Source organism: Mesoplodon densirostris, chromosome 1, assembly GCF_025265405.1.
Source record: "Mesoplodon densirostris isolate mMesDen1 chromosome 1, mMesDen1 primary haplotype, whole genome shotgun sequence".
NCBI classification, from domain to species: domain Eukaryota; kingdom Metazoa; phylum Chordata; class Mammalia; order Artiodactyla; family Ziphiidae; genus Mesoplodon; species Mesoplodon densirostris.
Window position 1 is genome coordinate 196,771,436 of NC_082661.1, and position 25,984 is coordinate 196,797,419.

Genomic DNA, 25,984 nt, shown 5'->3' on the forward strand with positions numbered 1-25,984 from the left:
CGGCCCAATGCGCGTCTTAATGCCCCTGGCCTTTCCGATTGGTTGCTGCGACACGACGTGGTCTGTGATTGGCCACGGGGACTGCGGAGAGAAAGGGTGGGATCCCTGCGCCTTAAGAGCCCGCTTTTCTAGACAAATAAAGGTCATAGCCGCAGTGTCTGCGGGCGGAGCTAACTTTATCGGGATTCATGCTGTCGCGGGAACACCGACGGTGGAGCCCCACGTAGCAAGAAGATGACCCGAAGTTGCTCGGCAGTGGGCTGCAGCACCCGGGATACCGTGCTGAGCCGGGAGCGCGGCCTCTCCTTCCACCAGTGCGTGAGAACAACCTCCGCGCTAATTCCCAGCATGGCCAGGCGGGAGGCAGGGCAGGGTGGGGCGGGGCGGGTGGGGCGCCATGCCATCGGCGTGGCGTGGCGTGACGTGCGTAGCGTGGGGGCGGGGGAGGGAATTGGGCAACTTTGAGGGCTAATGCTCTTCCTCGTCTTCCTGCTCAGTGTTTGCTTCCGAAGTGCTTGCTTTCTCTGTTAGCTTTTAGCAGGGGTTACTCGAAAGGAGTCTTGCTTCCTTTCGGGAGACCGGAAGGGGAGGCAGTTTAGAAGAACTGTTGAAGGCGTGCGCTTTCATTAGAGTGTGTGGCTTGCTCAGGAGCATGAGTACAGATCAGTTTGTTATGGAACTGAACTGGAGTCCCCTTTCCCACCGCGCAGGAAAGCCACTTTACTGACTCCAGGTTGCAGTGAAGGAAAGTCCAGTGTTGATTGCAGGGTGCCAAGCAAGGAGAATGGGCAGCCGGTGCTGAAAAGTCCTGAACTCCCTGATGGCTTTTAGGACTTTTAAAAGCAACATTTGGGGTGAGGGCTGCAGGGATTTGGGGTGAGGGCTGCAGGGTGCATGACATTATTCTGATTGAATGGGGGGTGAGGAACAGTCTGGTGTTTAGAGAATGTGAATCATCGACCTTATGGTTCCAGCCAGTCTGAGGTCTAAGTACTTGTGGTCAGCAAGTAGTCACCATCGTCCACCAGGGTGGGGGGTTAGTTTTTGCAGAACTACCCAAAGATATGCCATCAGATTATTTTGTATATCCCTTGAGGAGGAACTAGGACTCTATTTATCACTGAACTGTTGTTCAGGCTATCTGGCTTAACTGCTTCCCCCCTACCCCCTACCCATTCCCTAACTTCCCTAACTTCCCTAACTTCCCTAATTAGTCATTGCTTGGGTCCGCTCTTTGGAACTCAGGGAAGGCCTAGGAGACTGAAGTTTTTTGGTTTTTGTTTGTTTGTTTTTTTGACACGAAATGGGAGACACAGAGGGCTTTTGTACCCAGGAGGGCCCTGAAGGGACCTGCTCAGTTTCAGATTTTCACCAGTACTGTCATTACCAGTTGTTCAGTATCATTAGCCCAGCTCTGCAAGCCTGGTCCGACTCTGGCTGTAACTGGTTATGCAAGGAAATTATATTTGGCACAAGAGTGGGGCTTATTTTCAGACCTATCTAATTTGAACCCACATCTGTGGTCCAGTCTAGTAAAGGTCATTGAGATCAATGAGAAGTGGAAAAGTGCGTAGAATAGATACTCACAGACAAAAAGAAATGTACAGTGTTTTTTTTTAAAGTGGTAGCCTATTAAGGCAATATGAGGGGTAGAGAGTCAAACCCCTGACAAAGGACTTTTATGAAAAAATCAAAAAGAGCTGTGTGGGACAAGTGGTATTTGAGTTGGACCTTGAACCTTACCTAGGTTGGAGAGTGGGGCGGAAGGAAGATAGCATTTAAATAGGAATAACATGGAAAAAATATAAAGGAATGGAAAGTGAAGATGTAATGTAGAAGAGTGGGAAAAGTAGCTTGGAGACAAATTATCTAAAAAAATTTAACATGTCAAGTTAAGGAGTTTCAACTATATATGGTAGGCCTTTTGTAGTATTGCTTAGTTTAAGTAGGGCTGCTTCCTCCACCTAAGCTGTTATAATTGTATCCTTTCTTCTCTGGGATTTGTTTCCATCAATTAGTTCCTGTCCTCTTTTTATTGTAAATTGCTCTACTGATTACTTGCCTAAAAACACTGAACATGTTCACATTACTTCCACTTTTAAACACAGACACACAGACTCTTGAACCTTTGTGCACCTCTACACTACCCTCCCCTTCCATTTATAACCAAGTTCCTCAAAACAGAAGCATACACCTATTTCCCTAAGTCCTGTTGCCTGTTCACCCTACTGTAGCCAGACGTCTGTCACCACTATAATGAAACAGCACTAACTGAGGGTCATTGGTAACGTTACCAAATCTAAATAAGCACTTGTAAATCTTTCTCTTGACCTCTTTTAACTTTCGGTCGTATCGACCAGTCCTTGAAACTTTCATCTCCCATAGCTGTACTGACACTCTCTCCCTCGTTCTCTCCCTTTTCTTTAATTTCTTTCTCAACTTTTTGTTCCCTGTTTTTCCTGTGCCTTTTCCCCAGTTTCTTTAAATAGGGAAGAACTGGCTTATTGCTTTTATTTGTTTTATATGTTGAGAACCACAGTAAGACCTGCTTAATTTAAAAAAAAAAAAAGTGATGCATTTATTACAGTAGTCTGCTCTGATTCTTCCAGCCTGATTTCTTCCCCATTCATTCCATTTTCTAGATTTCTGGAAATTATTTTCCTAAAAATGCAAATTTTATAATGCTGGTTCCCTGAAGTAAGAATTTTAATCCCTTGGGCTCTTCAGTGCCTACAAGGTAGAGTCCAAGCTCCTCTGTGAATCCTTTCCTCATACACCTCTCTTCCAATCTGAAATATATTTCTATTATTTTATAATACATATGTGCGGAATTAAACACACGGAATCGTTTGTCTTCCTGACACCTAGGAAGTTGTAAGGAAGGCAGGAAAGAATAGAGACAGGAAAAGGAATTAGAATACTGTGGTGTTAGTGCTGGTGACAAAGTAATATTGATCTGAAGTAAGGGCTCAGCAAAATGGTAATCTGGAAGGAGAGAATTAGTCAACTTGCTGTTGCCTGAAGCCTCCATCTTCAAGCTATGTGATCCTGGAGCTCTTTCCATAAAAAACAAAATAAAACAAAAACAAACAAAAAACCTGAATACGTGCCTCTGATACATGGATAGTGATTTATAATAATTTATAAGTTTATATATGAAGTGATATACTAATATTTATTATGAAACACAAAAATTAGAAGATGGGGCAAAGAGTTATAAAAATGAATTCTAATAATTTCTTCAACTCTCAATAGATGAGTGTAGACTTCTGTGGTGGCCATTGACCTGAAGGATGGATCCAAAGCTTATAATAAGGCATACAAGACCTTTTTGTGATCTGACCTCTGGCTACCTCCCATCTATAACTACTCCCAGCTACCTCTGCACTCTCCTTTCAAGCCTCCAAATTAATTTACTTTTCCAAGCTTTATCAGCCAGAAGGTTCCAAGTAATCATTTTATATCTCTGTGTCTTTTGCATCTGCTTGGAGTGGCCATTCTGCATGGCAAACTCCTATTGACCCTTCAGCTCTAGCTCAGATATTATGTCCTCTGAAGCCTTTCCCAGCATCCCCAGCACCATCACCAGAGTCGTGAAAGAGGTTGTAAGGACATAAGCAAGGCGCTGTCGTTGAAAAGCCTGAATCAAAATGACTCACAGGTGTGGAAACTGTTGCTATGAGAATATTGGTGCTCTGTCAAACACATAAATGGCTAAGTACATAGTGGGACTGGCAAGTTAAAATTTAAAGTGACCCTTTGATTCATTCCCTTTTTGTAGGTGTAAAGTAAGATTAAGAAATTCAATTTATTTCATAACCAAGGAATTTATGCATGACCATCTGGAAGAGTTTTTGCCTTAATTGTTGTAATGAATTGTATTTTTAAACTTTTATTTATACGTAACAGACACCTATTACCCATCACTAGGAATAAGCAGATGTTAACATGTTTGCTTTTGTTCTGTTTAGAAGAGACTTAAGTTATAGGTATAGTTGAAGCCTTGCCCCTCAATCATTTCTCTCCCTCCCTAGATGTAACCACGGTAGAATTGGTTTTGTTAGCCACTTTTCTGGAAAATAATGTGCAGGAAACAAGAAGTAGATCTCTGCTAATAGTATAAAAAAGACATAGTCGACAGGAGGAAGAAAATGGATTCTGTATTACAGTGTAAGCCATTTCATTACTGTGTGTATGAGACGGTGATGGGTTTGGGATTTTTCTTCTGCCAGAGGTGGCTTTAGACTAGGGAAACATGAATTCCAATTTTAATTGACTATTTACTGGTGGCTAAACTTGGCTGCTCCAGTCTTGGTTTCATCTTCAGTAAAAGGATAAAAACCTGTCTTGCAGAGTTTCTTAAGACCCAAACTAAGTCTTTAAAATATATATACAGCACAAGGTAAATGCTTTAAAAGTGGTATCAATTGTTAATACCAATTTAATTTTGTCCATAACTCAAATTAGTCAGTCATGCTGGTTAGACTGCAGTATTTACCAACCCTTTTCATGTCTTTTTGCAGATTGGAAATATTTGTTTAATACTTTGGGGCACACCTGCAAAGCAGTTTGGAACTAGCTTGATGTAACTACTTCAAGGGCTCCAGGTGGCCCAGGCCCACCCCATGGGCTAAGGGGATTGATAACTGTACTCAGCAGGCATGCCAGTTGGGAAGCTTTGCATCAGAGAATCAGGCTGGTAATGGAACTTGGTGGACTAGCCAACTTTTTTTTTTATGTTTTTTTTTTGCGGTACGCGGGCCTCTCACTGTTGTGGCCTCTCCCGTTGCGGAGCACAGGCTCCAGACGTGCAGGCTCAGCGGCCATGGCTCACGGGCCCAGCCGCTCCGCGGCACGTGGGATCCTCCCGGACCGGGGCACGAACCCGTGTCCCCTGCATCGGCAGGTGGACTCTCAACCACTGCGCCACCAGGGAAGCCCGGACTAGCCAACTTTTGATGGTCCCTTGCATGGTTAGAGACTACACCCAATCTAGAAATGTGGCCTCACAAACACGTGCCATCAGTTAAGGAAAGAGCCCAGTGAAAAGAGAAAGGTGTGCCTCATCTTTATTGGAAAAATAATTCCCTGTACATTCTCTCTTGATCAAGTAGCATCATCTTCCTGGAACAATAAAATAAAAAGTCCCAAAAGTGGAATTAGTTGTTCCTAAGAAAGAACAAACCTTGGATAGTACTTTACCATTTACAAAGTGCTTTTGAACGCATCTGTATCCTCAGGTACTCTTACTATAGCCCTGGAGGAGGCTGACAGATTGAGAGATGTATCTAATACTACATGGCTAGTAAAAGGGAATTGAGACTTAGAGGTTTACCAATTCAGTGTTCTTTCTCAAGGTGACTGAGAGAGTATCTCAGAATTAAGTTTTATCATACTGTCATCATTTCCCTAACAAGTAGCTAAGGAAATTAAAATTTTTACCAGTTTCAGTTCTAACAACTATGTGTTTCAAAGCCTGAGTTAAAATATATAAAAGTCATAGGCTACCTATAGATCTATCTCCAAAATAAGTCAAAGAAGAGGGTGCAGGGAATTCCTGGTGGTCCAGTGGTTAGGACTCTGTGCTTTCACTGCTGAGGGCCCGGGTTCAGTCCCCGGTTGGGGAACTAACATCCCACAAGCCACGCAGCGTGGCCCAAAAAAAGGAAGGAGAAGAGGGGACAGAAAAAGTAGTTCTGTGATTTTCATTATATTACTTTCACATTTTTTCCCTCACCCATTGCTGAATATAATCATTTGGCTGGGATTGACAAGTAGAGAAATAGAAGATAATTTTTATGTTCAAGGCTAGGAAAAGTGATCCTTTCGAAACAAAATAGGAAAATTGAGTATAGGAAATGTACTTGTTTCCTACTGCTTAGTAACAAATTTCCTCAAAATTCAGTGGAAGCATCTATTTTCTTACATAATTTCTGAGGGTCAGGAACTGAGGAGTGGATAAAGGTGGGTGTTATGGAGTATCTCATAAGATTGCAGTCAAAATGTTAGCCAAGACTGCAGTCATTTGAAGCCTTGACGGAGGCTGAAGGATCTACTTTCAGAAAGGCTCCCTCACATGGCCTTTGGCTGGAGAACTCAAGTTTCTTGCCAAGTGGACTCTCCATAGGGCTTCTTATGACATGGCAGGTAACTTCCCCCAGAGAAAAACCATTCAACAGAGAGAGCAAGGACAGATCCTCAGTGCTTTTTATGATCTTGTTTAATGCCCACTATCACGTCTGCTTTTTTATATTCCTTAGAAGCAAATTACTAACCCCAGCCCACCCTCAATGGGAGGGGAATTCAGTACTCCTTGAAAGGAGGAGTACTGAAGAATTTGTGGACATCGTTTAAAATTGACACAGGGCTTCCCTGGTGGCGCAGTGGTTAAGAATCCACCTGCCAGTGCAGGGGACATGGGTTTGAGCCCTGGGCCGGGAAAATCCCACATGCCACGGAACAACTAAGCCCGTGCACCACAACTTCTGAGCCTGCGCTCTAGAGCCCACGAGCCACAAGTACTGAGCCCACGTGCCATAACTACTGAAGCCCGCGCACCTAGAGCCTGTGCTCCACAACAAGAGAAGCCACTGCAATGAAAAGTCCACACCCTGCCACAAAGAGTAGCCCCCACTCACCGCAACTGGAGAAAGCCCACGCACAGAAACAAAGACCCCCGCTCACTGCAACTAGAGAAAGCCCGCACGCAGAAACAAAGACCCCTGCTCACCACAACTAGAGAAAGCCCACGCGCAGAAACAAAGACCCCATGCAGCCAAAAATAAATAATTAATTTTAAAAAATTGACACAGGAAAGGAAAGACATTAAATTTGAGCAGATTCTGTTAAGTGTAGGCTGTGAAGATAGAATGTGCAGGGTGTTTAATAGGAGAATTGTCTACATACAAATTGAAACAGATGAGATCACTTAGATATTGAGCTTTTGGATTTAAACTTATTTTATTTCAGTAAATTTAAAAAAGCACGCAAGCTTTCTCTAGTTGCGGCGAGCGGGTCTACTTTTCGTTGCAGTGCTTGGGCTTCTCGTTGCGGAGCACGGCCTCTAGGCGTGCGCGGGCTCAGTAGTTGTGGCTCGCGGGCTTAGTTGCTCCACGGCATGTGGGATCTTCCTGGACCAGGGCTTGAAACTGTGTATCCCGCATTGGCAGGCAGATTCTTAACCACTGTGCCACCAGGGAAGCCTAAGCTTTTGGATTTAAAAAGTCAAAGAACTTTGAAAAATGAAATCAGATCAAGTGAATTAAACTTTAATTAACTGGACTTTATGTAAAGCAGTTAAATAATAAATCGGTTTATATAATAAATACTACTGTAGTATTACTATATTTTCATGTTAATGGAATTTTAATATGATTGCTGTAGATTTCCAACTGATACCATTCAGCGCTCAAAATGGATCAGGGCTGTTAATCGTATGGACCCCAGAAGCAAAAAGATTTGGATTCCAGGACCAGGTGCTATGCTATGTTCCAAACACTTTCAAGAAAGTGACTTTGAGTCATATGGCATAAGAAGAAAGCTGAAAAAAGGAGCTGTGCCTTCTGTTTCTCTATACAAGGTATTTAAATCTAGGTGTAAACAAAATTAAATTTTACAGAGCCTTTAAAAATCAAGACAGCTCACATTATAGCTAGATTTTACAGACATAAACACAAAACCAAAAACCCAGGTCTTAAAATAAATCCTATAATACACTTTAAATGCCTAGAAAATTAGTTTTTGGGTTTTTAAAAAATATATATGTAATATTAGTAATTGTGCTTTGGAGGTTTTTAAAAAATAAAAATAAAGTGTATATGGGACTTCCCTGTCAGTCCAGTTGTTAAGACTCTGCGCTTCCAATGCAGTGGGCGCGGGTTCCATCCCTGGTCGGGGAACTAAGATTCTGCATGCCATGTGGTGCAGCCAAAAAAATAAATAAATAAAATGTATAAATGCAAACCATATGTCTAGATATACATAAAGGTTACTAAACTGATCACAAAAATCAACTAGTAGATATAAACAGCTTTAGAATGCAGGCTTCTTTTTTTTTTTTTTTTTTCTTTTTGCGGTATGCGGGCCTCTCACTGTTGTGGCCTCTCCCGTTGCGGAGCACAGGCTCCGGATGCGCAGGCCCAGCGGCCATGGCTCACGGGCCCAGCCGCTCCGCGGCATATGGGATCCTCCCAGATCGGGGCACGAACCCGTATCCCCTGCATCGGCAGGCGGACTCTCAACCACTGCGCCACCAGGGAGGCCCAGAATGCAGGCTTTTGTTTCAGTATGAGACAGTTTTCACAATACTTTGAAATTATCTACCCCCTCCTTTTTTTTGGCTCTCCCCAAAAATGTTACTGATCTTGACCAAAAACATACCTAACTGTTAGCATTGATGTAGAAAGAGGTATACGGAAAATAGAAGACTTTCTATGAGTCAGTCATCAGTATTGGTGTTACAGTCTTATGTTTCTTTTGATTGCTTTTATTTTATCCCAGTCACCAGTATTGGTGTTACATTCTTACGTTTCTTTTTTTTTTTTTTTTTTTTTTTTTTTTTTGCGGTACGCGGGCCTCTCACTGTTGTGGACTCGCCCATTGCGGGGCACAGGCTCCGGGCGCGCAGGCTCAGCAGCCATGGCTCACGGGCCCAGCTGCTCCGCGGCATGTGGGATCTTCCCAGACCGGGGCACGAACCCGTGTCCCCTGCATCGGCAGGCGGACTCTCAACCACTGCACCACCAGGGAAGCCCCTTACGTTTCTTTTGATTATTTTTATTTTATCCTTTTACCCCTTAGCCACGTGCTCATATATGATTCAATCACTGTCTGCAGTCTGCAAGTAGTCATCCAACTGTTCTATCCTTACTCTACCCTCACCTTCCTCTTATTCATTGGAGTCTCCTTCTTTCGGTATTGTTTTATATTATTCCCTCTTTCAGAAGAATATGGTTGGTGTCAAATCCAAACTCATAAGTTTGAAGAGCTTTCTATTAATTGATTTGTGTATCTCTAACTGCCCTGAATTCTCTTTTTGAACCACATGTACTTACCCATTGTATATATGATAAATTGACTTGCTTGTATGCTTTCGTTTAAAATCAGTAATAGTTACAATTTATTGGGACCTACAGTGGTCCAGGCATTGCACTAGGCGATTTACATAAAGGATCTTATTGTATCCTTAAAACAACTCTGTATTATTATCCACATTTTATAAGTGAGAAGCTAAAGGATTATATGTTAAGTCACAGCTAGCAAGTGAGGGGAGCCAGGAGTCTTAACTCCAAAGCCCATGCTCTGTCCTGTGCCTTCCTGTTTGTGCAAATAACTTCCCTGTCCCCTTCACTAAACCATATTATTACTCCTTCAAAGAACAGCTCAAAACTCCTGTGAAACCTTCCCAAATTACCACCACCTTTCTCTAGTTACTTTAATCATTTCAGAAACTTTCAGCATCATGTTACTATTTCTGTATAGAAGCCAAAAAAAACAAAAACAAAAAAACCCAAAACTTGTTTACATTATCCTAGAGATCATATATTTTAAAAAGTCAGAGATTATGACCTTTTCTTTCATAACTAACTCTCCACAGCAACCAGGTGAGTGCTTTGTATTCAATGGAATTTTTATAGATAATCATTGTGTGATAATTTCTAAAATAAACTTCACTTTATATTTGTGTCATAGGTTCTCCAAGGTGTACACCTTAAAGGTAAAGCAAGACAGAAAATCCTAAAACAGCCACTTCCTGATAATTCTCAAGAGGTTGCTACTGAGGACCATAACTACAGTCTAAAGAGACCTCTCACAACCGGAGCAGAGAAACTGGCTGAGGTGCAACAGATGCTACAAGTGTCCAAAAAAAGACTTGCTTCTGCAAAAAACTACAGGATGATCAAGAAGAGAAAGGGCTTACGATTAATTGATGCACTTGTAGAAGAGAAGCTACTTTCAGAGGAAACAGAGTGTCTGCTACGAGCACAATTTTCCGGTATATTCCCTAATGACCTGTAATACTTACAGTGTAGCTCTTAATTTTTCTGAAATATCATTACATATTTATTTTGTATTGCCAATGGAAATATGCTTTTAGCTGAGAAGTGAAAAGTCTCTAGCATAAGCAAGAAGAATGAAAAATAATCACCAAAATCCTTTTATGATTTTACAATTTTAAAAGTAATATGTTTATTACAGGAGAAGCAAAGAAATGTATAAATAATAAAAATAACACATAATCCTACTACCCAGAAATGAGATCATATGGTTTATACCATATATTGTACTTTCCACTTTTTAAAAAAAATTTAATTAATTAATTATTTATTTATTTATTTATTTTGGGGCTGCTTCGGGTCTTAGTTGCAGCATATGGGCTCTTCGTTGCAGCACTCAGCCTTCTCTAGTTGTGGCATGTGGGCTCTCTAATTGTGGTGCGTGGGCTTAGTTGCCCTGTGGCATGTGGGATCTTAGTTCCCCAACCAGGGATCAAACTGGCATCCCCTGCATTGAAGGATGGATTCTTAACCACTGGACCACCAGGGAAGTCCCTACTTTTCACTTTTTATAATCACACACTTGTCACTGCAAATTCTTTGTGAACAGTTTTAACTGCTAGATAATTTATCACTAAAGTCTTTTTTTTGTAGTGAGCTGAACTAGATAATTTGCAAAATCCCTTTGAGTTTGAAAATTGTGTTAAGTCTCCAAATTTTTTTCTAAAATACCCTATAGAGTATATATATATGTTCATTGAAAGACTACCTAGTCTTTGTGAACCAGGATATTTGAAGAGGGGCAAAGTAAGAATTGCCAACTTATTCTTTGATGAAAGCAGCAGAGATTTTGGATTTGCATTCTGGTAAAAGAAGCATGTCCTTTTCTAGACAAGAGTAGGTGTCTCCAATGGAAGAGAGTATTTTGTGTTTTTCCAAGAGGGGAATATAGGTTATAAATAGGGGTCTGCACCAGGAACAGAGGATTTTTTTTTCTCTCAATGGTAGGGAAGATGTTCATTCTGAATAGTTCCCTATCCCCCAAAATATTTCTTGTGTCTATTTTTCACTCTCAGATAAATGATACCCATTATCCATTTATTTCATTTTCTTCCCTGTTCCTCTAAAAATCTCCACTCAGTCTGCCAGTGAATAGTAAAACATAACGACTCAAGTTGACACATTTTTCGTCCCTCTTTCTAGTGAAATGATCCAAGATGAACAGGATAAAATGGTTAACAGTCTCTAAGATTGGATAGTAACCTCTGAACAAACTCAGTTAAAATGTAACTATTTGAATTTTGGTGCCTATCATATTTTATATCCAAATGCTATGGTCTGTGCCTGAAAATGTTACTGTACACATTTTTCATCACAAAGAATAAATTTATTTTAACAGATTTTAAGTGGGAGTTGTATAACTGGAGAGAAACAGCTGAGTACTCCACAGAAATGAAGCAATTTGCGTGTACACTCTACTTGTGCAGTAGCAAAGTCTATGATTATGTAAGAAAGATTCTTAAACTGCCTCATTCTTCTATCCTCAGAACGTAAGTGAATTACTTTTTAGATATTAAATAAAATAAACATTTTGTTCTTTCACTGCAGTTTATACATTAATGCTATTAGTATTCATACTCTCCTTTTGTCCACTTTCTCTTTTTAAAAACTTCTAGGTGGTATTTACATATTATCACAGTTGATATTTCACCCACAGAATGAAGACATATAGGCTGACAAATTTTTTTGCATCTTTCAGATGGTAGAGACACTCTGGGTGGTAAAATCTAAATCTTGAAATATAGGAATTTCTCAGGCCCTTCAGTAGTTTTAATATGTGACTAATCTAGAAAATCGAGAACAATTGATTGGTATCTAGATTGATACCACTGGTTTGAGGCAAAGATCAAAAATCTGAATTTTTCGTAAGCACTGTAGTTGGTGCCAATGCAGGCTGTCCAGAGACCAGATTATAAAAAATAATTTTTTAGAATTTGTGGTCAAAATACATAGCTATATTTATATTCTCTTAGTGGGAAGCAAATAACAGTGACTTTATAGTAATGCCTTATAAATTTAATACTCAGTATTTACTGTTTTTTTCATCACGGGTTTTACAGATTCTTTTATTTTTATTTATTTACTTATTTGACTTAAATGACAGAAATGTATTATTGCCTCACAGTTCTGGAAGTTAGAAGTCCAAAATCAAGGTGCTGGCAGGGTTAGTTCCTTCTGAGGGGTGTGAAGTAAGGGTCTGTTCCAGGCCTTTCTCCTTGGCTTGTAGATGGTGATCTTCCCCCTGTGTTTCTTCACATCGTCTTCCATTATCCATGTGTGTTTCTGTGTCCAGATTTCCTCTTTTTATGAGGACACAAGTCGTGTTGGATTAGGGTGTGCCCTAATGACCTCATTTTAACTTGATTACCTCTGTAAAGACCCTATCTCCAAATAAGATCACACTCTGAGGTACTGGAGATTAGGACTATGATATATCTTTTTTGAGGGACACAAGTCAACCCATACCAGTCACTTTCCTGCTGCCTAAGCCTCCCATTACCCGTAGACTTCTTCCTGTGTCTCACTGAGCTTCTGTGATGTGATGTGGCTCCTGCTGGACTGTGCGGCTCATCTCCTGCCTCTCTCCCTGCCCTCTTAGATTCCATGTTCCTATTGTAAGGCATTTCTTGCTGCTTCCTTACCTTCGAGACTTACTAGTCCATCTGCCTGTAATGCCCGTTCTCCCTGTTAGTCCTGGAGACTGGTCCTCACCCTTCAGGCTCAGATTAGATATCACATCCTTTCTGAAGCCTGGCCTGCCATTCTTCCGATTCTGGACTAGGTATCCTCTTGCACACACAATGTGGAACTGAATCTTAGTACTTAACACTGTCTTCCCCACTAGACTGAGCTGCCCAAGTATGAGGTCTGTGTCTGGTTCTTTGTTACACCTCCTGCCCTGGAGGGGTGCCTGGAACACAATGGTCTCTTGATAAATATTTGTGGAATGAAAGAATGCCTGGATGGTTGTTTAGGATTTTGAACAGATGAAAGGAAGAATTACAGTGGACCTCAAATCGCTGCCTAAAGGGCAGCACTTCATTTAATCCACTGCTATTGGGGCAGAGGCCGCCCAGGAACGGCAGGAGCCTTCTCTCCTGGAAGGTGCTTCTTGGTTTCTTATTGCTTCAACTTTAAAACAGACTCATAGGGGCTCTGAGCTGGAGAAACTCCTAGAGATCATGTAGTCCAACCCCCTCATTTTAAAGAAGGGGGAAACTGAAGCTTGGTGGGAGGAAGGACCTTGATTATTATGAGGGTTTTTTTTTTTTTCCCACGTGGGGGGAAACTTCTCTTCTTTTAAATTGAGATGTAATTGACACATAACATTATGTTAGTTTCAGGTATACAATGTAATTATGTGTTTGATATTTGTATATATTGCAAAATGACCACCAAGATAAGTCTAGTTAATATCCATCATACACATAGTTACAAATTTTTTGTGTCTGTGATGAGAACTTTTAAGATCTACTCTCTTAGCAACTTTCAGATATCGGTACAGTATTATCAACTATAGTCACCATGATGTACATCACATCCCCTTTAAAAAAAAAACATGAATGAGAATTTTCCTCCACACATACTATTAACATAATACTACTACTAACAAATTTAGAAATGAGAGAAAAAGGAGGAAAATTCATTAATTGTTCCTCTAGGTTATATTTAAACAATTACTATTAATATAGGGAATTTTCTTCCAGTCTTTTTTCTGTGCTTAGATTTACTAGTTTTTTACATAGTTATGATCTTGAATAGCTTCAGAATATCAGGTAGTCGTACCCTACTTAACTTTGGCATTCTCCAACTATTGGACATTTATATTGTTTCTATTTTTTGGTTGTAACTGCTATATTGTATATTGAGATGAACATTTGTGTATAGGCTGATTCACTCTCTTCCATATGTGATTTTACCATTTAGGCCAGATATTACACTTATTTATAAATGTCTACTTTCTGGTAAGCAGTAGACATTTTTATAGACACTATGTTGCTATCGCTTCCACACGTTTTTTAGTCAAGTCCTCTCCTTTGCACTGGTTTTAAAGCATTAGTTACTGATTTTACACTATGGTTTATGTGAGACATTCCATACGACTTCTCATCTCCACACCCCCCCCCGCCCCCCATGGTTTTTTTCATTTCTATAGTTCTGCATCAACTCCTGAATTAAGTCTTCTCTGGTAATTCCAGCTCACACTGAGCTTTTTTCTCTTCATATCATTTTCACTTTGTAACCTTTGCTGTGTCATTATTTCGATTTACAATTTTAGTACTCAGAGGGTTGCTTATTTCTTTGGATGCTTTGTCTGAAACTAAGTTACCTTGTTTAATGTGATAGTAATACATGCTTAGTATAAAACATTGAAACAATATGTAAGTATATAAATACCAGAAAGTGAAAAATATTTATAATACTTCCATTCCCCTAATCCCACAAAATAACCACTGTTAGCAGTTTGGTATATATTCTCCTAGACTTAAAAAAAAAAAACTATCCATCACCCAAATTTTGTTTTAATGGCCATCTATTATTCCAACTTATTAGAAATACCTAGATTTTATACTGAGAAATATGAATGGTCAAAAATTTTTTATTTGATAACATTTCCCTTCATTTCCCCTGTTTATATCTATTTTCAGCACATCTGTGCTTAAGTATTAGATCTCTAATCATGTTGAATATTCATTTATTCAATAAACATTTATTGATCAGGAGCAGCCAGTGAGACAGGAGGAAAACCAGGAGATTGTGATGGCCTAGAAGCCAAGTGTAGCAAGTATTTCAAGGAGATAGTATTGCACTGTGTCAAATGCTGCTGGAGATCAAGTAAGATGAGGACAGTCAATTGACCATTGGATTTTGCAAGATGGAGATGTCAGTGATGACCTTGATAAAAGCAGTTGCAGTGCAGTGATGGAGAGATAAGCCTGGCTGAAGTGGAATCAAGAGATACTGGAAGGCAAAGAAGCAAAGACAGTGATTATGGACTCTCTCAAGGAGTTTTGCTATGAAAGAAGAAGAGAAATGTGTCCGTAAGTGGAAGGAGCATAAATGGAGGGGAGGATATTTGATGAGATAGCAGATGCTGCACCTTGTTTGCCTGCTCATGGGAGTGATCTAGTGCAGATAAGAAAATCAGTGATGCACAACAGAAAGGATAACTGCAGGAGGGCAACATCCAACACTGCTGTGGAGGGAGGTCTGGCCTTAATTAGGAGTAGGGACAAATCATGCGTCAAAACAGGAAAGAGAGATACAGATGCAACAGGTTAACAGATTTGGTGGTAAGAAAATGAGTTTTTATCACATTGCTTCTATTTTCTCAGTGGCATAAAGTTAATAGCTAAGAGTTGGGGAAGGAAGCATTAGAAGTTTGGGAGAAAGGAGAAAACATGAATAGTTGTTTTTTCCCTCCATGATAATGGAGAAACAACTGTATGGATGATAGACCAAGCCAGACTTACATTTTAAAAAACCCTTGATTCAGTTAGATAGGTACCTCACTCACTCATTTCTAACTACTATTTCTTCAGTTCTTAGCTACTATCAGTCACCTCTCTAATTTTCTCTGTACTGAAGTTGGATCCTTTTTCAATTCTCCCTTGAATTCTTCAGTTCTCCCTTGAATTCTCCCTTGAATTCAGTTCTCCCTTTGAATTCTCCCAGAACCTTCCCACAGCTCTGCTTCTTATAATTCCAGAGCTTTGGGTCTTTAAGGTAGTTTGTTTTCACAACTCCTTTGAAATAATGTCTTAGCATCCTCAGCTTTCCTAATTATAATAGTGATACATTTAGTATGATCTTAGTAGATTTTTTCTGTTTCTAATTTAATTTTCTATTTTGGTATTCATTGCAGTTTAGTAAATTAGCTCCCTGTATAGGTGAGTTGATGTGAGAGCTTCAGAAATAACCAAGACAGTGGGAGGAGCTAATAGTCTTAAAGAAGAACACCCAGCTCAGCATTATGGCTCTTTAGCACAATATTTTTCCTAAGCAGAGCTTTAAGCTACCCAAGTGACTCCCTATAATTATTCCATAACTAAACTAACGTTTAATTTAAAATATATTGATGAATATGTCAATTATAATTGGTATAAACTTTTGGAAGGACAATTTGGGAATGTGAATTATATTTAAATTGACTCAATTATGTGCACCTGTGGCCCAAAACTTCTTTAAAAGTTGAGTTCATTTATTCTAATACATGCATAAGTAAATTTACCTCTGCATCCTACTCCTACGAATTGCATAAATGACATAGATACGTGTAAGTGTATGTGTGCCCACAAACACACATTGTGGTGCTCTTTGTATTGTTTAAAAATCAGAAACAACCTAAGTGTCCTTCAATACAGGTTGGTTCAATTATTTATGCTTTAGTTTTACTGTGTGTACACTTAAAATATTGCTGTAGGTCAGTAGTTAAGAACATGCAAAAGTATGTCTATAACATTACTATAGTAAAGAAAAATAGGTTCAGTATAATTTTTGAAAATTATATCTAGTTATGTATACATAAAGAGATCTAGTTATGTATACATAAAGAGATCTGGGAGAATGTCCCTGAAATATTAAGTGATTTTTTAAAAATATCTGTTTATTTATTTATTGGAGTGTAGCTGATTTACAATGCTATATTGTTTCAGGTGTACAGGAAGGTGATTTAGGTATACATATATATATTCTTTCTGGGATTCTTTTCCATTATCGGTTATTACAAGATATTGAATATAGTTCCCTGTGCTATACAATAGGCCCTTGTTGTTTCTCTATTTTATATATAGTGGTGTGTATCTGCTAATCCCAGATTCCTAATTTATCCCTCCGGGACCCCCCGCCCCGTGCCACCCCTTTGGTAACCATGCGTTTGTTTTCTATGTCTGTTAGTCTATTTTTGTTTTGTAAATAAGTTCATGTATTAACAGTGATTTTTTACTTTTTTGCACTTTTCTATATTCTTTCAGTTTTTTAAAAAATGGATGTGTCATTTTATACAATCAGAAAAAGTTTTTTTTCATTTTGAGTGGGGGAAAAAAGTTGGTTTGAGAGAGAAATCAGTCACTTCCCTACAACACTAAAAACTTGGTTTGAGTGTTTCTACTCTCAGTTTTAAAAACCTAAAAAAAAAATCAACAAGTCCACATATTTTTCTGCCTGAGAAACATCATTCTAGTAGTTGTGGACATTAAGATACCATTTAATTTTCATTTAAACAGCAAGCTCACCGGAACATAAGCTTTTTTAACCTATTTAAACTAGAACTTTTACCTTGAAGCATTAAGTAGTTTCATTAGATACTTACTGCACATGTAACACATTTAGCATCTTTAGTGTTCATTTGAGAATCCTACTGCAAAAGAATAAATTTTAAACAACTGATTAAAATTTGGTGACACACTTGAAAATGCTTTTCAACGTACTAGTGGGCTGTAGCACCCTGGTGGAGAGCCACTATTCTGTTTTCTCATTGTCTTATTATTTTGCCCTGTTTTTAAATATAAACAACTGATTAATACTTTTGTCTCCTAAGTAGTCAGAGTATGTCTTTTGCATTCTGTAACTGTGTTTTTCAAATCTGTTAGTACATCTTGAAATCAATTTAGTGGGTCATAAGTGGCATTAAATTTTGTATATACATTTATATACACGCGTATATTTGTACCTGGCATATAGTAAGGGTAAATTCTGTTCATGAAACTTCTTGGTTGCAGCAAAATATTGGGAAAGCCCTGTCCTGAAATACTTCTGGAAGTACATTAAAATTTCAATTAAATAGAGATGGCTGTCCAGGAAGAAACCTTGGCAGCCTGGAATATAGCCCCAGAATCAGAAATTCAACCTAAAAACAAAAAGTCATTTGAGTTATAAAAGTAAACTTCAGTGAAGATGAACACTTCAGTCTACCTCAGAATCCATTTAGTCTTATTTTAGACAATTATTAAACTTGGCTACTTCCTTTCCTGATCTATAACAAATTACAAAGTGTAAATTAGAACTGAGTGAAAAGAATTCTGTCTGTTAGTGACAGACACTAACAGAAATAGAAAAGAATAAGCAGCAGTTTGGGAAGGTCAAAGAAATACTATGAAAGAACTCCTAAGATAAAGATAATAGTATAGGTACTTTGGATAGGAGCAAAGAGATGCAGACACTCTATTGCCCCAAAGGGCATAATTCGAAGAGCAGTGAGAAAAAGCACTGAACAAGGGCCTCAGGAAAGCTGGTTTTCACGTTTGTGCATGACTAGCACACAATATGGGCCAGGCAGCGTAACCTCTCCCTCTTCCTCCCAGTTTGCTAATCTATAAAATGGGGTAGTTGTACTAGCTGTTCTCAGCTTCCTTCCCCCTCAACAGTTTTCTCATCTCAGTGAATGTACAGGTAAGACTGGTTTATGATCTAAATTACAAACACATCAATGAGAACAAACTGGGTAATTGATTTTTATTAAGAAGTGAGTAAGAAGTTAAAAATTTTGTGGTATGTTTGCATCTTCAATTGCTATTCTGTGTTTCTGAGTTTCTCTATTGTCTTACTATTTTATCATAACTATGAATATATGCTTGAAATGTTGATAGAATTTGGCTACTATACTTGGCTTTATTTCAACAGGGATTTGAGGCTACTTTAGTAGAAAATGCCATTTAAGGCATTTTCCCATTTTTAATTTCTTCATTTGTGTTTTATGTTTTTCATTTTTTACATTTTCTAGATGGCTGTCCAAATGCAAACCCGGTCCAGGTTTCAGCAGCAACGTTTTTTCTTTTCTTCAACGAAAAGTAGAGAATGGAGACCAGCTATATCAATATTGTTCACTGATAATAAAAGGTATATCTCTCAAGCAACAACTTCAGTGGGACCCCAGCAGTCACCATTTGCTAGGGTTTATGGACTTTGGTCTTGGCAAACTTGATGCTGATGAAACGCCACTTGCCTCAGAAACTATTTTGCTCATGGCAGTGGGTATTTCTGGTCACTGGAGGACACCTCTTGGTTATTTTTTCGTAAACAGGGCGTCTGGATACCTGCAAGCTCAGCTGCTTCGTCTGACGATTGGCAAACTGAGTGACATAGGGATCACAGTTCTAGCTGTCACGTCTGATGCTACAGCTCACAGTGTTCAGATGGCAAAAGCACTGGGGATACATCTTGATGGAGACAACATGAAGTGTACATTTCAGCATCCTTCATCTTCTAGTCAACAGATTGCGTACTTCTTTGATTCTTGCCACTTGCTTAGGTTAATACGAAATGCATTTCAGAATTTTCAGAGCATTCAGTTCATTAATGGCACAGCACACTGGCAGCACCTTGTGGAGGTGGCAGCGCTAGAGGAACAGGAATTATCAAATATGGAGAGAATCCCAAGAAAACTTGCAAATTTGAAGAACCACGTACTGAAAATGAATTGTGCCGCCCAACTCTTCAGTGAGAGTGTGGCCAGCGCGTTAGAATGTTTGCTGTCATTAGGCCTTCCTCCTTTTCAAAACTGTATTGGTACCATCCAGTTCTTACGCTTAATTAACAATCTGTTTGACATTTTTAATAGTAGGAACTATTATGGAAAGGGACTTAAAGGACCTCTATTACCCGAAACTTTTAATAAAATCAACCATGTGTTAATTGAAGCCAAGACTATTTTTGTTACATTATCTGACACTAGCAATAATCAAATAATTAAAGGTAAGCGAAAACTGGGATTCCTGGGATTTTTGCTTAATGCTGAGAGCTTAAAATGGCTCTACCAAAATTATGTTTCCCCAAAAGTCATGCCTTTTCCATATCTTCTGACTTACAAATTCAGTCAAGATCATCTGGAGTTATTTCTAAAGATGCTTAGACAGGTATTGGTAACCAGTTCTAACCCTACCTGCATGGCATTCCAGAAAGCTTACCATAATTTGGAGACCAGATACAGATTACAAGATGAGGTTTTTCTAAGTGAAGTAAGCATCCTTGACATTTCAGTTGCTCGAAGGACGGACTTGGCCCTTTGGACAGTTCAGCGTCAGTATGGTATCAGCGTTATAAAGACTCTTTTTCGCAAAGAGGATATTTGCCAAGTCTGGTCTGACTGTTCGCTAAGTGAGGCATTACTAGACCTGTCAGATCATAGGCAAAATCTTACCTGTTGTGCTGGTTATATTGCAAATAAGTTATCAGCTCTTTTAACATGTGAGGACTGCATCAGTGCACTGTATGCATCAGATCTCAAATCCTCTAAAATTGGATCACTGTTATGTGTTAAAAAGGAAAATGGCTTGCATTTCCCTTCAGAAAGTTTGTGCCGAGTCATAGATACTTGTGAGCGAGTTGTAAGAACCCATTCAAGGATGGCAGTTTCTGAACTACTACTTCCTAAACAGAGGGAATTTTATCTTCAGCAAAAAATATTACATGAGCTTTCCGGGCATATGTATCTTTTTGTAGATTTAGATAAGCATCTCTTTGATGGAGAAGTGTGTGCCACCAATCACTTTGTAAAGCTACTAAAGGACATAATAACCTGTTTCTTAAAGATCAGAGCTAAAGGTGTAACCCAGTACCCTTTAAAACACCATTCGGAAAGAACTGAAACGAAAACTTTGTCAAGGAAACACTGGTCATCTTTACAGAATTACAAATGTTCAAGTTTTGCTAATACCAGTAAATACAGGCATTTGCTAAGGAATGATGGCTGTCCGTTCAAATGAAGGACCTAAAATATATTAAAAGTTTTATTAAAAATAATTGGTCAACATTTACTTTAAATTTCAACTTACTATATTTTACAAATTGACCATTCTGCAGAGTGGACAAGTTTGTGGTTCTGACTTAGGAATTTCTATCATGCATATTATCAAATCTGCTCAGACTTTGGTGGGGCTTGCAAGCATTTCAGAGTTACCCAAAATGTAGAAAGCAGTAAGTCAGTCAGTAGGAACAGACTAGCCAACAGGTGCTGTCTTTGAATTTACTGTTATACGACTAATTTGACTGGACATACTTCGAAAACAAGGGAGAATAATGACGAGGAGTCACCAAAACATTGACCCTTTTTATAAAGACTACATTCCCTAAAAGAGCTTTGGTTTTCAGCTCTTAAGAACGTTAACACTAAAAAAAAAAAAAAAGTTAATAGAATGCCTATCAAACCTTGAACATAATCTTTACTTACACATAAAAATTAAGGTATGATTTGAAAATTAGGCTAAATTAAACATCAAACACCACAAAAATCCTTTTTGCTGGGGTACCCTAAAACAGAAATAATTATGCTTTATCAGGCAGAAGGTAAACACGAGCCATGAGATGATTCCTTGTGCTGCAACCAAGCTGGGAAATGTTGTCTGGGGAATACATAGGAGATGTAATTTTCACAGTCCATTGTCTCTGGACTTCAAAATACTACTTTCGAGTAATAAAATAGAGTGGATACTTACTTGACTCCTGTTGGAGGAACCCAGTGCTCATCAGAGAATGAAAAGAAGCCCTTATTTCAACTTCTCTTAATGAAGAGGAAAATAAACATTTTCAATGCTGAATAATGGCATTTCATAGCATGTGATTAATAAATTGGAAAAAGATGGTCAGCTGAGTCAATGAGAGTGAAAACATTTGTCTTAATAACATAAAGAGTTTTTTCAGAAATTTAGTTTAAATAACCCGAAGACGGAAACATACTAAGAACAATATTCTCCATTCTCTCGTACCCAGATCTGAAACGATAAATAGAAAAACATTTGTTTCACAAATGGGAGTATTTTAATGGAAAAAGAAGAAACAAGCACATTTTTCACCTGTGTATGTAAAATATCTACCCTTATTGTCATTGAGTGAATGTTCACAAAGTACAGTTAATATGAAAACTTAAAGTTGTAAAAGATTAATGAGTAGGTGAAAGTTGAGTTTTATTAGTTGAAATTCCCCTTAAATAGTGTATTTTGATATATTTCTGCTGGTTCTACCTCAAACAAAGGCTTCAGTTCTGAAATGTAACCAGAGCTGTACTGTACTACATTTTATAAGGGGCTATTGCTGAGAAGTCTAAATATTGTGGGTTTTGTTTTGTTTGCAGTAGAATGAGTTTAGATTCACTGGGATAAATCTTATTTAAAGGAAGCCTGTTTATAGATCACCACCTTTACCTTATTGCTTATATAAATCCAAGTTTTGTACTTGATCTTTACTTAAAATTAGGTTCGTATCTGTAGCGTCTTATGTTCTTTGCTGTTACATTTCACTCATGTCCTATATATTCTGTAATTTCTTAAAATAGTGTTTTGCACTATTTAAGTGCTGGATAAATTGGACAAACCTTGAAGACAAGAATCTTTCCATCACTGCCATTAGCACCGTTAATTGCTCTTGCCCTAGTGAAGTGGTCCAAGTCTGATGTCAGATTTACTTGATATGATATGCTTGACAGTGAAATTTTTTTAATAAATTATTTGTTCATATTTGATTAGGGTAATTTAGTTTACAATTTCTACTCAGCACCCTTATTCTTTTTTTTTCCCCCCCTTTGGAGAAAACAAACATTCAGAAATTTATTCTTACTTTCAACAAATAGTGCTGGATATGCACATGCAAAGATGTTAACTCTAAATGGAACAAAGACCCAAATGTAAGAGGTAAAACTGTAAAACTCTTAGAATAAAATAGAGTATATCTTGGAGACTTGGATCAGGCAATAGTTTCTTAGATATGACACCAAAAGCACAAACAAAACAAAATAAATTGTACTGCAGCAAAATTTAAAACTTGTGCTTCAAAGGACGCCATCAAGAAAGTGAAAGGCAACACACAGGAAATTTTTGCAAATCATACATCTGATAAAGGACTTGTATCTAGAGTATACAAAGAACTCAATAATAAAGGACAAATAACCCTATTTTTTAAATGGGTAAAAAATATGAATAGTTATTCTTCAAAGGAGATACACAAATGGCCTGTAATACATGAATATGTGCTCAACAAAATTAGCCATCTGGGAAATGCAAAACAAAACCACAGTGAGATGTCACATCACACCCACTAGGATGGCTATAATAAAAACGACAGGTAACAAGTGTTGGCAAGAATGTCGATAAACTGGAACCCTCATACAATGTTGGTGGGAATGCACACTTTGGAAAACAGCCTGGCAGTTCTTCAAAAGGTTAGTTAAATGTAGAACTGCCATGTGACCCAGCAGTTCTACCAATGGGCATATATACCCAAGAGAAATGTACAAATTTCATAGCAGCATTATAATAGCTAAAAAATGTCCAACTGATGAATGGGGAAATAAAAAATGTGTTGTACCCATACAGTGGGTCACATAGTAAGTGTATGTTTTACTTTATAACACACTGCCTGAACTGTTTTTTTGCAAAGTGATGTACCATGCAGTACTTCAACCAGTTATGTATGAAAAGTTCTAGTTCTACTTCCTCCCTATCTCTTGGTATTGTCAGGGTTTTGTTTTGAATTAGCCATTCTAATGGGTGTGCAGTGATATGTCATTGTGGCTTTCATTTCCATTTTTCTAATGACTAATGATGCTGAACATGTTTTCATAGGCTTATGTGCCATTCACAGTCTTCTTAGGTGAAATGTCTGTTCAAGTCTTTTCCCCATATTTTAAGGAAGGTTGGTTGTTTTTAAATTAATTTATTTATTTTTGCTGTGTTGGGTCTTCGTTTCTGTGCGAGGGCTTTCTCTAGTTGTGGCAAGCGGGGGCCACTCTTCATCGCGGTGCGCGGACCTCTCACGATCGCGGCCTCTCTTGTTGCGGAGCACAGGCTCCAGACGCGCAGGCTCAGTAGTTGTGGCTCACGGGCCTAGTTGCTCCGCGGCATGTGGGATCTTCCAGACCAGGGCTCGAACCCATGTCCTCTGCATTAGCAGGCAGATTCTCAACCACTGCGCCACCAGGGAAGCCCCGGTTGTTTTCTTATTGAATGTTAGTTATATATTCTGGATACAAGTGCATTATCAAATGAATCCTGCAAATACCTTCTCCCAGTGTGTGGCTTTTTATTTTTACTGAGGTGTAGTTGATGTACAGTATTAGTTTCAGGCGTACAACATAGTGGTTCACAATTCTTAAAGGTTATAATGTGGCTTTTACTTTTTCAGTGTTTTGAAGAACAGACATTAATTTGGATAAGTCTAATTTACTGACTTTTTTTCTTTTAGGGATCATACTTCTTAGTTTCGTATCTAAGAAACCTTTGTCTAAACCAAGGTCACAGATTTTTCTTCCTATGTTTTCTTGTAGATATTTTTCAGTTTTAGGTTTTGCATTTAGTTTATGACCTATTTTCAGTTGATTTTGGTGTGTGGTATAAGTTCGTATTTTCACATATTGATGGTATCCCAGCACCATTTGTTAAAGGGCTATTCTTTTCCAGTGAATTACCTTTTATCCCTTGTCAAAAATTGACCACATAGGGCTTCCCTGGTGGCGCAGTGGTTGCGAGTCCGCCTGCTGATGCAGAGGACACGGGTTTGTGCCCCGGTCCGGGAAGATCCCACATGCCGCGGAGCGGCTGGGCCCGTGAGCCATGGCCGCTGAGCCTGCGCGTCCGGAGCCTGTGCTACGCAACGGGAGAGGCCACAGCAGTGAGAGGCCCGCGTACCGCCAAAACAAAACAAAAAAAAAAAAAAAAAAATTGACCACATAAATATGAATCTATTTCTAGGCTCTCTGTTCTGTTCCCTTGATCCATGGATCTTTCATCAATACCACATTATCTTGATTAGCCTTATATAAGTCTTGAAGTCAGGTAGAAATCCTCAAACTTTGTTCTTTTTAAAAAAATGTTTGGCTATTCTAGTACCTTTCCATATAAATTTTATAACCAGCTTGTTTTTACAAAAATTCCTCCTGGGATTTTGACTGGAGTTATGTTGAATCTATAGATTAATTTGGAGAGAAATGATATCTTAATAACATTTAATGTTCCAATCCATGAATGTGATAATATGTATATATTTTTGAAGGTCGTCTTTGATTTTTTTTAAATCAATGTTTTTCTACATTTCACATAGAGATCTTATACATATTTTTGTACATTTCATGTTTTGTGGTGCTACTATAAATGCTAATTTTAGAATTTCAGTTTCTAAGTGTTCATTGCTACTACAAAGAAATACACTTTTGCATACTAATGTTGCTAAACTCACTTATTAGTTCTGGTACCTTTTTATTAAGATCCTTTGACTTTCCTATATAGGCAATCACATCACACCATCCACAAATAGATACTGTCATATTTATTCATTTCCAATCTATAGTTTTTGTTAAAAAAAAAAAAAGTATTGTACAGTGACCTCAGACACAACGTTTTAGAGGAGGGTTTTGTTCCCAATCTTAGGGGGAAGCATTCAGTCTTCACTATTCATATGCTGTTAGCTGTAGGTTTTTTTGGTTGAGGATCCCTTCTATTCTTAATTTGCTGAAGAGTTTTTTTTTTTTTTTAATCATAAATGGGTGTTGAATTTTGTCAGATGATTTTCTGCACCTTTTTACATACCACAGTATTCACCCTTTTGAAGCATATAATCTAGTAGTAGTTGGTATATTCAAAAGGTGGTTTTCTGCAATTTTTGAGATGGTCATGTAGTTTTTGTTTTGTATGCTGACACAGTGAACTACATGGATTTCTTTGAATGTTGGGTCAACTTTTTTTTCTGGGATAAACCCAACCTAGTCATGATGTTTTGGGTTTTTTTTTTACATATTGCCAGATTTCATTTACTAATATACTAAACTACAGTTACATTAAAGTCAGTGGCTTTAAACATTACCCTGCATATACCCTTATGGCTTTTGAATAAACTAAAAATGCCTTAATTGCTTTCATAAAACAATTTTTAAACAAAATTTTAATTAAAGCGTTTATATCTTAACATTTTATAAAATCACTTGGATTATAAAAAGCTCACACTTG

The 25,984-nt window shown here is 38.3% G+C and overlaps 1 protein-coding gene across 1 annotated transcript; it reads left to right on the plus strand.

The window, feature by feature from the left end:
• The first annotated feature begins 106 nt into the window (after nucleotides 1–106).
• On the plus strand, nucleotides 107–20,758 carry THAP9 (THAP domain containing 9). Its single transcript, XM_060093354.1, has 5 exons — nucleotides 107–314; nucleotides 7,384–7,579; nucleotides 9,691–9,994; nucleotides 11,395–11,545; nucleotides 18,778–20,758. The coding sequence occupies exons 1-5, from the start codon at nucleotides 235–237 to the stop codon at nucleotides 20,756–20,758; spliced, it is 2,712 nt and encodes a 903-aa protein (XP_059949337.1). The 5' UTR covers nucleotides 107–234.
• The last annotated feature ends 5,226 nt before the right edge of the window (nucleotides 20,759–25,984 follow it).

What these genes read in the sequence shown, in the direction of transcription:
- THAP9 (XM_060093354.1), top strand. Translation starts at nt 235, where the DNA reads ATGACCCGAAGTTGCTCGGCAGTGGGCTGCAGCACCCGGGATACCGTG. An exon ending in GCTACGAGCACAATTTTCCG is followed by an intron (nt 9,995 to 11,394) that starts GTATATTCCCTA and finishes TTATTTTAACAG; the next exon opens with ATTTTAAGTGGGAGTTGTAT. An exon ending in CATTCTTCTATCCTCAGAAC is followed by an intron (nt 11,546 to 18,777) that starts GTAAGTGAATTA and finishes TACATTTTCTAG; the next exon opens with ATGGCTGTCCAAATGCAAAC.